Genomic DNA, 11,931 nt, shown 5'->3' with positions numbered 1-11,931 from the left:
GTCCAGCACCCTCTGCTCAAGCAGGGTCAGCTGCAGCAGGTTGTCCAGGACTATGTCTGGTCAGAGCTTGAGCATCTCCATAGACGGACACTCTACAACCTATCCCAGTGATCCCCCTCACAGTAAAAAAGTGCTTGCTTGTGTTCAGGTGGAATCTTGTTTGGTGTGATTTGTGCCTGTTGCTCTTCATGGAGAGCAGAGCCTGGCTCCCCTGTCCTCACACGCTCCAGCGAGTGTCACCACCCCAGGGAGGTCTCCCCGAGTCTCCTCTTCCCCAGGCTGAGCAACCCCGGCTCCCTCAGCCCCTCCTCCGAGGAAAGAGGATACAGCCCTTTTACCTCCTTTGTAGCCCAAGACAGAACTCCCTCCCCAAGCCACATCTCTCTCAGTAGAGAAGCTCAAAATGACTGCAGTACACCTGGAACGGTGCCCACAAAAAGGCACCGGTCTGAACTGCCCGCCCACACTACTGTCCCCTCTGAGCCCTTTGTAGGGATCAGAGGTGCTTGTCCTATGAGCAGAACACCTTATCTTCAAAGCACGCTCCCAGTGCAGAGGCCAGAAGATATTTGTGCAATCTTCCCAATTTGGCATAACAAAACTTACCGGTGTATCTACACTCACCTAGGAACCGACTGATGTATAAAAGCAGACAACTGCAGCACAACAGGGAAGTACCAAAATACAGAGGTTTATTGAAAACTGAATTACTCATAATTTGATTTCCAAACCGCCTCCATCCTCGAAAAATGCTCTTATCAATCTTATTTGATGAGTTAAAAACATGGTTTAGATTCCAAAGAAAGAAATCCAAGAAAATTAACCTAGATTAACTAATTTAAGGCCTAGTTGGAAGTTTCTGTTTAAAAGACAGGCACTGCAGCCAATGCACACCAGGTGCAAGAAGATGCCCACCCTAAGCTCAGTGCTACAGACAATGTCAATTACACCAGCCTCTTCAGTGCAGAAATGAGCCTCTGGTTGACTTTTCCACATGGTGGCCTCCTAAACCCTGTCAAGTACTGGATGCAGGAACTGAAATTGATGGCTTAGACTCAGCCAGAGTCTAGCCAGCACAGACTCGAGCATTGCTGCTAGGAAAGACATGTTTGGAACTAACAGAAGTCCGTTTCAGAGTTGCAGTTAGAACCACTCTTTTCCTCCTGTTTTCCCAGAAGGGCAAATGACAGGGAGTTCCAAACCTATCTGAAAGGTACAAAGACACTGAAATACCAACTTTTCATGGCTATTTCTACTCTTAGCACAGCCCTATGTATTTCACTTCCACTATCTGGAAAGGGAACTAAGTCTTCATCCACCATGGCTGACGTTCACTGGACTGAGCCCTTGACTAAGCACCATCATCACAGGGTGTTTTAGCCCCCATTGCAGAGCCAGTCCCAGGAAACCTGGGCTAGAACAGAGCAGACAGAGGCAGGTAAGGCCACTTTTTCTTTGGTGAACCTGAACAACTCCTGTTTCAATATGTCAAATGTAAAAAGTCACTATGAAATCCACTGAACAGTAAGCACCTCATGTTAACAGTCACAGCTCATACCTCTGGGTATGATTAGAAAGTCCATTCAGAGAACAAATGATAGGAACTACCAACATGTGTTTGCTCAGAACACGCACATCTTCCAAACATGATTTAAGAGCCAGCACAACTAAAAGGTTGGTATCGCTAGTCTTTGTTTCTCCAGCTAGGATAGTCCACAGCATGTCTCACAACTACAGTGCTTGGTTTGGGAGAATCCATGTACTCCTCCCAACCTTACTAACAAAAATCTGAGGCAGTCGAAGGCAAAAGTAAGGCTGACCAAAGACAAGAGAGTCACTAACAGAGTCAGCACAGACAAACGAATGCACTGTGGTAAAGCCAGCAGAACCAGTTCTGGTTTCTGCAGGGTACAAAGGAAAAACTTGTGCAGAAGCTGAGGCAATTCTACACTGGTTGGGTCAGAGCTAGTGCCTGGACACTATAGTACACTCTCTGTGGTAACTGTACACTTTAAGTAGCTTCTGTTCAAAGAGCACCATAAAGCTATTGTTTGCAGCCACATCTTTACCAGAAAATGTACAAGCACTCAATCAGGATACCTGAAATAAAAGTACCTTCATGGATCAGTGTGTTAAGACTGATGCCATCACTGTTCAAGAGCTAGTTGTAGTAATCAGATTACTGAAAGCATCAGAAAGGCCTGAATACTCTGGGGAGGGGAAGACCACTATGTTTATTAACCTATGATGGTTCATGAGTATAAAAGAAACTTTCAGCATGTGTTGGCCTTGTATCAGCAATCACATGCTGCAAGGCAAGAAAAGAGAAAAAGAACCAAAGATGGAAGACACTCAAACCCACAGCACCATAGTTCCAGTAGAATGTATTCACATTCAAGTGACTGCTACCAACTCCTGTGTGAGGCTGCATCCTGTGCCCCAGAGGGAGACACAGCCTGCCTGCCTCCTGCAGAAGCTGTCTGGGGTGGTCTCTTGGTCCTCATCATTCACCATGTTTTACATGTTGACTGTAATGTGCCAGACTCCACGAGAGCATCCTGAGCCACCAGCTAGCTGAGAACCTCAGTCTTATGAACTCACCACAAGTAGCACTGTTCTTCCACAAAGTTACACTAATGTTCCCCCCGGCTACCCACCCAGGCAGGCCAATGCTCACATCTCCCACCGGGGACCCTTTCCCTCCCCAACCCTCCCTCCCCAAATCATCAGGTTAACCACCCTTACACACTTAAGCATAAACCTTAATCATCTGCCTAATGACCTATCCACAAACAGCAGTCTGTAAACTGGCCTCACAACCACAGACAAGCATTTCTGTGCACACTTTGTTAGTGACAGGGAACAGATGACTAATAGAATGCAATACTGGACTTTCCCCCAGGCGGATTGAGGACCTTGTTGTGTGAGCGCGGCCTTGGCCCTAATCGGGGCTCGTGATTGTCTATCTTGGGCTCTGGCTCCAAGCGTCGCTCCTCTTTGCCCACATCTTTTTTCTCGCCTCCAGCTTCCAGCTGTGGTTTGATATTTTCTGTAGCTGAATAAAAAGAAAAGGAATTAGATCAACTGGCTGTTGCTATTCTGCAGTGCACAAAGTGCACCCCTCTATGGCAGGCTGCACTATTCCCCATGTCTCCCATCCATAGCACACCAATGTTTCTACATCTGTTCATTTTTCTTGCAGAAAATAGGTGTTGAGGAAGAATTTAACTTTTCATAACAATTCCTCTCTTCCTTCAGCCATCTTTCTAACAAGGATACGTCAGCTGAGCAATGCACCTGCAGAACTATTTTGGCAGTTTCACACAATTAAGAGATGCAAAGCACCAATCGATCTTTTCATGCTGACCTTGAAAGCCATGTTCCCATCATTCTTTAACAAGCACCAGCTAAGCAATAACACATTTTTTCAGTCAGCTATTGGTTCTTTACAACTACAGGCAGCCAAGATTGCACATTTGAAGGAGATGGCAAGGGAGAAGGAAGCAATCCGACAGGTTGGTTTTTTCTGTCTCTATGGATTCCACATATAACTATATACGCACACGGCATCAATCAAAGTATATTCTCAATGGAGGAGAATAATTTCCCTGAGACAAGTGATTGAATTTCTGTCTAACAGAAAGAAAACTTCTCAGTTTATATTAACCTAAACACCAGCCTTAGTCTCATGTTTTTAAGACGAAGCATAAGAAACTATTCCTCAGAGCTTAACTTCTTCAAGAGACAGGAACTTATTTTGCTGACCTTCAAGCTTCTTTGGTGTTTCATCTTCTTTCAAGACAATGTGATCCTGCAAAGAAAGCAAGAACTATCTAGAATATTATTGTTCTCAAACAGCGTCCTTCACAAAGTTTTGCTTTGTTTCTGATCTAAGTTTTCACCTTTAGCACAATAAAAGCCAATAGCTGCAGGCACTGTGTGCTGCCCTGCATCCACTCCACAGCTACACATAACCCCAAAAGTAGTGGTAGACAGTAACTCCTGCTAAGGTGCACATCTCACACAATTCACTGAAACCCAGATGAAGACATTACATTAGTTTGTCAGGAGTTTAAAGCTTTGTCCCTGATAAACAGTTCAGTCTAAAGGTCTGGAATTACCATTTGTGTCAAGCACCCATTACTGCCCAGGAAAAGCTGGTGTTCACTACAGCACAGGCAGCCCTTGAGCAACCGATGTATATGCAGCAGTTACTGTCTTCAGCGAGTGTCCACAGCACCCAACAGCCAAGTCATATCCCCCACAATCCCAACTGATTGTTGGGATTTCTACCCAGCAATGCTTCAGAAAAGCTTGCATGTTTTCCCACCCATGAAACATACTGTATCCTTTCCATCCCAGTATTCCTCTCAGTTCCCATGCTCTACTTAAACACAGGAATTTCCAAAGTGGTGTCTTCCATTTAGTCAGGAATTCACACGAATAAATGTCACTTTTTAAAAAGTGACTAAAAAAACCCCCAGAGACCAGCCCAAAGAAAAGACACAGAGGAACAAAGCAAAGCCCCTTCCACACCACCAGCACTACCACTGACAAAATCCACCTCCCAATCTTTTAGTCTGTCTTTTCCCCTCCTCCTTTCTTATGACCCAAATCCACCCAAATCTACTCCAGGGCGTGCATCTTTTCTTCTAAAGGCTCCAGGACAAGTGAAGCTGCTGCTAGTTGTTCAGCAGTGAACTGTGTTTCATGGGATGTTCAGTTTCCATGCTGACATGTCAAAACCATTGCCAACATACTCACTTACTAGTATCTACTTAGAGTAAGCCAGCAGGTTGTAAATCTGAATATAGAGCATTTAAATAAATTAACTGGCAAGTATTTGCAATGTGTCCTCCTTTTCTAGAAACCAGATTTGGTCATAACTACAAGCCTCTCCAGCTATTACATATTTCATCTTAAAATCCATGTAAAGATTTATGACTGCAGCTCACAGGTATGAACGCACATCCACAGTCTAATGAATAGTTTCATTGCAAACTGCAGAGCATGCTGAGATCTGATGCACCAAAGACAACAAGCTATCAAAGAGTCTTTGGGAATAACTGCATAACTTGACGTTACCCTATGTTATAGGGTCTGTCAACTTAAATTGAATACAGGCACTGCACTGTGATAGGGCTGTGGGGCAAGCTCCTTGATTTGACAGCAAAAGAAGTAGCACAAGTACCTTGGGCTTGTTTGGATGTGCTCGCACAACAGCGGTAGACACAGGAGACCCAAAGATATCACTTGTTTTCCCACCAGGTGGATTCATGCGTGGACGAGGCTGAGCAGAACTAGAATCCTCAAAAATACCACTTTCTTTTCCTCCTGCAAGGCAGTTGTTAGATTAATTTTTCCTAGGTGACTTAGTTTTACCACACTACGTTAAAAAAAAGATACAAGAATTTAAGACTTCTAGAACCCTACAGCCTGGACACTTACTTCTGATTTCCTGAAGATACTAGCTGAAATCCTTCATTACAAGAATTCACTAGCAGATTCCAGATTCACAGCTGTACTCAGTGCAGCTAACTGATGACACAGCTCTAGAATAGAAACAGCTTCCTTTCATCAGTTCCTAGACCTCAAATCTGAAATAACTAGACTTGGATGATGTGCTAAGAAGTCTATGAATATGCAGATGTGTTGTGGGGTAAGCCAGCCACACAGTTTCTACTCCCCCCCCCGGAGGGATGAGGAGGAGAATCGAAAGAATGTAACTCCCACGGGGTTCAGATAAGAACAGTCTAGTAACTAAGACATAACATAAATCATTACTGCTGCCACCAATAATAATAATGATAAGAGAAATGACAAGGGAAGAGAATACGATCCCACCCGCCGAAAATGAGCCCGACCGAGCAGAGCGTGCCCTTCCGGGTAACTCCCAGTTACATCCCGGGCATGACGTGCTGTGGTATGGAATACTTCTTTGGCTAGTTTGGGTCAGGTATCCCGCCCCTGCTTCCTCCCGGCTTCCCCTCCTCCCTGGCAGAGCATGAGACTCACAAAGTCCTTGGTCAGACTAAACATTCTGACCAGCAACTGAAAACATCGGCTTTATCAATACTGTCCCCAGGCCGAAAGTCAAAAACATAGCGCTGCACCAGCTACTAAGAAGGAGAAAAAGTGACTGCTACTGCTGAACACAGGACAAGATGACTGATATAATCAGATTTTCAGAAATCTGAATAGATTCATTGCTCAAGCCCACTCAATTTGTAAAAATTCAACATAGAAAAGCAGACAGATCAGCGTTCCACTTTAGGAATACGAAACCAGTTCTGTGATGCCATTCAGAGCCCAACAGTGCTGAAGGAGGTGGCAGCTCTTACCTGGAGGGTTTGTTCTTTTTGGAATGTTTTGAGGCTGTTCTGATGCTCCAAAGATATTGGATGCCATTCGGTGTGGCCTGCTTGAAGAAGAAACTTCCTCTGTACTCCCGAAGAGGTTACTACACCCTCCTCCTGGGGGCTTCAATACCCTATGGTGCAGAATGACAGAAGCAAGTGACAAAAGCTTGCTTGGAATTTCAGCAGTTAAAATATTTCATGTCCACATTCTCCCCTGTAGTTATGAATAACTATTCAGATTTGAATTTACTTCAGGTAATTCAGCTACATCCATGAAGTACCCACTTGTCAGGAGCTGTTCTAATAAAATATACTCAAGTTCAGCACAAACACTGCCAGCCTCCTAGTCAGTCAACTTGATCATTATATGTTGTCTACAGTGACTTGGAATAGTCATCACAGTGCCACTAAAAGCAGTGACTGAGCTACCTGTGGTGTTCAGAAGGAATGGATTAAGAGAAGACATGTCCATTACAGAATCCGACTTTCTGCTAAACTGCACATACCAACTGTGCATCTGTGCTACAAGTCAAACCCATCAACTTCTAAATAAAAGCAGGTATTTCATAGCTACTAAAAAATTGTAGTATTTTAGTAGCTATGCTCATCCTTGCTCAGTTGTCATATTAGCTGCTGTAGAGTTTACAATGGAAAGCGGATGCCAAAGAGCCGATTTTTTTGTGGTGAAGATGCAAATCTATTACAACCAAAGCTCCACAAAGTCTGTTGAGTTATATTCAACAGACACTCACAGACATTGGAGGTTACAACAGAAATGAGCTGACTTATCGAAAATGGTCATGCTTGTCCTCAAGTAGAAAGTCCACAGTTAATACCTACTCCTTGTTCAACAGACTCAGGTCCTGCCCTGAAAAGGAACTGAACCACTACCTGGGAGTAGAATCAGTGGAATTAACTGGAAAAGTAACAGAAAAAACCTGGGAAAGCACTGAATACCTCAGTATCAAAAATAACCTTTACAGTTATGTCTACTTGACCCATTACCCACAATCTTAGCAGCTGTGCAAAAGTAGCAGTCAAATCATACCTCTTATAATCTGAATGCTTGATCTGTGCCCTAAACTAACCTTTACTTTTACACAAAAAAATCAGTTCTACACTGCAAGATCTTTATCCCACTCTACCAAACAGAATTCAAATGTCAGCGAATTAATACAACACATCCCTCCATAGGTCTGTGACAGAAGCAAGCCTTTTCAGGTAGACATCTGCCAGCATAGAGGTTCCTCTAGGAGACAAGATCTACTCCAGTTTAACTCCAAGATTTAATTTCTCAAAAGTAGAAATATTTGGCTGCCCTGTTCAGAAAATGAGCTTTGTCAGCATTTCAGATCTCAGGATGCAGAAAGCAGTTCTATTGTCTCTGTGAGGAAGGAGAAAAAAAATTCCTCTTTCAATCTGGGAGTAGTTTATAAAGACAGAACCAGCCTCAGAGACTCTCTTTACCGGCCCATTTCACTACTTTAATCCTTAGTACGAGTGTGCATTTAAGGAACCTCTTCAGCTTGAGGGAGTAACTAGAATTTCAGTAGACAACTGTCTGGTCCACAGCACAGGTAAGATTCATATCTGAGCACAAGGTTTATTTATAGTTTTGTGTCCAAGAGGCTACAGATCCACTATACTATCTGCTTGCTTGAGAAGCTAGTGTTAGCTGCCTCAACAGAGTACCAGGAAACTCAACTTAAACTTTACAGTCATTTTAGTTTATACTGGTATTATGTCAGGTTACATGTTCTTGTCTTGTAGCCAGATAAGTTAGCTCTTTCTTCCTTTGGGAGGAGAGGGAAAAGGGAAGGTGTTGTTTTGTTCTTTTAAATAGTACTGAAAAAACCCTTAGTTTTCTAGGCAATCAGAATCTGCCTCTTCTCCTCCCGTAGACCAGAATTCTGTCAATTCACCTGGAGTAGCTGAATTAAGAACCCTCCCCAGTACATTTAAAAGCTTCTACTAATTGCATTGTTCTATTCTGGCAGGCTTGAAGAATTTTAATTAGTTCTTGTGGTCTTTCTTTTTTTTTTTCCCCCCTACATTCTAACACACTTGATTTGAATGCCCTTTCCTTATTAAACCTTTCAGCTGACCTATGGAAGAGATGCCAAGGCCTATCCATTACTTCAAGATGCTGGCTATATAAACAAACGTATCTGTAGCCATATTTTTAAGATGGCTACCCGTAACATTTTCAGCCCCACTGAGTAGCTGCGAAGCTGCTCATGTACTAGATGAGCTGAGGATACATAAAAACAATTAATCTTTACAGTGTGCAACAGCAGTAGAAAGACAGAATTCTGTCCTGCTTTGCTTTCGGAGCAACAGGAGCTCTCAACATGCAATTCCTCATTTTATTTTGGAAAAGCAAGGCTTCCTTAACAATACAAAGCATCATTATTAACGTTTAATAGGCAGTTGATTCAGCAAGCCAGTTTTATCTCTAGTGATCCAGTTAATGTGTATAGTGATACAGGGAGCAATTATTTAAGTGGAAGCCTTTATTTAAAACATTTTTAGCATCATTTACTTCTAGCAGTAATACTCCTGTATTATGGAGCTCTCAAAATGCAAAGCATTTGTTTGTAATTGCCTCACAAAAATTTTCACATGAGGAGGAGTTATTTTTCCCCACTTCCTCAGCTGCTGGCAGTTGCTGCAGGGATTTTGAGTTGGACGTAGTTTTAATTAATGAAACTTCTATACATCATCAAGAGCTGCATGACGATTTACATTATCATCAAATGAAGTGTTCATTAGGGAATGAATAAACTCTGGGAAAAGCATCCTTAAACAGAATACTTTTTGCTTTTGCTGGCACAGGCCGTGCGTCAGGAGTGACAATCTCAGAGACCACTGTATGGAGCCCAGTAAACACACTGTGCTGCAGCATGTGCTCTGCCGGACCTGTTGATGCTGCTGCCTGCTCTGCTGGAGCTTGTCCACAGCCACAGTGCCAGAGAACAAGCTGGAACAAGACCACCTTTGCTTGCTGTCAACTAAAAGGTTCTCATGGTCTGCAGTCTAGAATCTATCCCGAAACCTAATTTATGAGTAATATGTGGTTTCAGAATTGCCATGAGAACAGAAGCTTCTCAGAGACTATAGTAAGGGCAGAGCATCCTCAGAAGTATTTTAAAACCAGGTCATAGCTTAGAGCGACTGGAACGAAAGACAGACTTAAAACACCCTTTCACGATTTTGAAATACTTCCTTCCTTCCTTCCCCGCCGAGAACACAATTACCTCTCGGACGGATTAATCACTCCAGCTCCACGTTATTAAGATAGGTGCTCTCGTCCAAGTGTAACAATGGATCTCAGCTTCACACGGCTACAATAAGCTCACATCTGCTCATGCCGCCGTTTGCACTGGATCCTCACAAAGCTTCACAGGGTGTGATCAGATCCCGCTCCTTCCCCGAGGAGGGACAAACGGGCACAGAACCCCTCAGGATCCAGAGCCCTACCTGGCAGGACCCAGCCCCGCTCCCTACGGGGCAGGCTGGGCGCCGAGCGCCGCAGCCCCACGGGACCGGCCCTGCCGCCCCTCTGCCTGCCCCACGCATGGCCCCAAGCCCAGGGCAGTGGCGTCGTCATCCCCGCTTCGGCCCCAGGCCAGTAAACCGAAGCACAGCGCAGCCCCTGGACAGGAAGCGAGCACAGCCGCCCTGCGCTAGCCCCCAGCTACCGGCGATGGGGGAGATGGGGAGGACGTGCCGGCCCAACGCAGCAACAGTACCCTCAGCAAAGACCCGCTCCCGCAGCCCCTCAGCGCCGCGCCCCCGCCCCCAGCACCGCGCCTCAGCCGGAGCCGCCGCGCGCCACGAACAAAGCCTCGCGCTGCTGCGGAGCTCTTTCCGCTCCTCCCATCACCCCGCGCCGCTGGCGCTATCCCGCTGCGGCACCTGGAGCTCGGCTTCGCCGGATCGGCCTCAGAGGCCTGAAACATGGTGACAAACTCAATCCCGTGCGCTGTACTCCCCTCGGGCCGCAGGTAGCGCGGTGGCCCCGCCCTGCCCTACCATTGACTATCCCACCAGCCCATCACGTCGAACAGCCTATCGCGTGCAGCTCGCCCTCGCGATATCCCGCCTGTCCGGTGAGCCTCAAAGAGGAAGGGAAGCTTGAAAACGGCTCGCGCCGTCGTTCCTCCTGTCCGCTTGCCATTGGCTACGCCTGGCGTAACACACGGAATTGCAGAGCCATTGGCTGGGAGAAGGCAAAAGGCGAGCAGCGGGATGGGGCTTAAAGGGCCTAGTAGGGCAGCAGTGAGCAAGGCTGGGTTCGGCTGCTGTTTGCTCTCGTTGGCAGAAGCGGTGGGGTTTTGTCAGTTGAGGGGGACTCAGTCCGGTCTGTACTTGAGCGGCGCAGCCGGGGCCCGCGGGCAGAGCCGAAAGCGGGAGAAAGAGCATCGTGAGGGATAACCCCGGAGACAACTCTAAGTGGATGGCTTCAGCACCGTGACTGCAGGGAGCCCCTGACCCTCACCAGCTCTGTCTGAGCAGAGGGCTGATGCCTGGGAATAGAGAGTTAACATTGTGCCTGCTTAACGTTTATCACATTGCTTGCTTAACACTGTGTTCGCTTAAACATTCATTCCGTAGGAGTTAAAGTTGCTAGAATTGCGAAGCAGAATTGTAGGAGTTACAGCTGCTAGGCAGAATTGTAATAGATAAGATTCATAGCTTGTGTGATGAACATTTAAAAGACATTTTTGTTTAAACAGTATCTATAGAAAGAAAAGGAACAAAAGATAACCAGAGTAACAAAATTTGCAAGCCTGACAAGTTTCTGCTTTAAGATACATAAAACCAGCTTGTACTGAACTTGTGGTTTGGATAGGAGCCAAACCCTATTGAGTCTGTGTGAAAGCAAGAGGTTACTCTCGGTGATGAAGAGGAACTACAAGCCTTCATCCTCACGACCCCGTAGCGACCACCGCCAGGAGGGACTGCGCAAGCGCATCAATGGGACAAATGCCAGAAAACTAATTATAATACTAGACGGGAATAGGTTTTGCATATGTATTAGACGTGAAGCAATCTCATGTTTATGTAATCATTATATGCAATATAAACAAAGTGACAAAGGAAAGGTGCGCGTGCCTTTGGAGGAGCAATCCCCCATGCGCCTCAGCTCTGAATAAAGCATACCTACTTTACAACTTTAACGAGTTGTGGAGTCTCTCTGCGTATCAGGGTGGCCCATCTCAGCATCAAAATCCAGCTCTGCAGTCCCTGTCCCGGGAGATGCTGTCCATGAACTGCTGCCAACTGTCAAACAGCCCGAGTGGGGAGGCACTGCTGCAGTCATGCTGCATTGCCTGCTCAACCAAACGGTGTTCAGTGACAGGGACATAACAAGTGAACGTTTTCAGCTGAAGGGTTTAATTATGGCTCCACAGCTTTCCATATTTCAAGTACTGAAGGATAAAAAAAAAAAGAAAGATCCCCAAAACCCAGCAAAACCACCCAAAGCAACACACCAAAAATACGTACTTTAACTGCAACTTCTTGCTTTGTTTGTTTTATGTGTGTGCCCAGGCAGCCAAGACAGTGA

The 11,931-nt window shown here is 45.4% G+C and overlaps 1 protein-coding gene across 1 annotated transcript; it reads right to left on the bottom strand.

Annotated features, from left to right (window-relative positions):
* Positions 1-2,751: 2,751 nt before the first annotated feature.
* On the bottom strand, positions 2,752-10,341 carry JPT2 (Jupiter microtubule associated homolog 2). Its single transcript, XM_080617913.1, has 5 exons — positions 10,278-10,341; positions 6,342-6,490; positions 5,192-5,334; positions 3,766-3,811; positions 2,752-3,055 (listed from the first exon to the last, which is right to left on the bottom strand). Exons 1-5 carry the CDS (start codon positions 10,319-10,321, stop codon positions 2,871-2,873), a joined length of 567 nt encoding a protein of 188 aa, XP_080474039.1. The 5' UTR covers positions 10,322-10,341; the 3' UTR covers positions 2,752-2,870.
* Between the last annotated feature and the right edge of the window lie 1,590 nt (positions 10,342-11,931).

Source organism: Psittacula echo (genome assembly GCF_963264785.1).
Source record: "Psittacula echo genome assembly, chromosome: 5".
Classification (NCBI taxonomy): Eukaryota; Metazoa; Chordata; class Aves; order Psittaciformes; family Psittacidae; genus Psittacula; species Psittacula echo.
Note: the sequence above shows the minus strand (reverse complement) of the source record. Positions and strands in the feature narration are given on the sequence as shown.

Bases quoted from the DNA above. Each gene is read 5' to 3' on its own strand.
- JPT2 (XM_080617913.1), bottom strand. From the start codon at position 10,321: ATGTTTCAGGCCTCTGAGGCCGATCCGGCGAAGCCGAGCTCCAG. The intron at 3,812-5,191 runs GTACTTGTGCTA...CTTTCTTTGCAG, and splicing joins CACATCCAAACAAGCCCAAG to GATCACATTGTCTTGAAAGA. The intron at 3,056-3,765 runs GTCAGCAAAATA...CTTTTTATTCAG, and splicing joins AACACCAAAGAAGCTTGAAG to CTACAGAAAATATCAAACCA.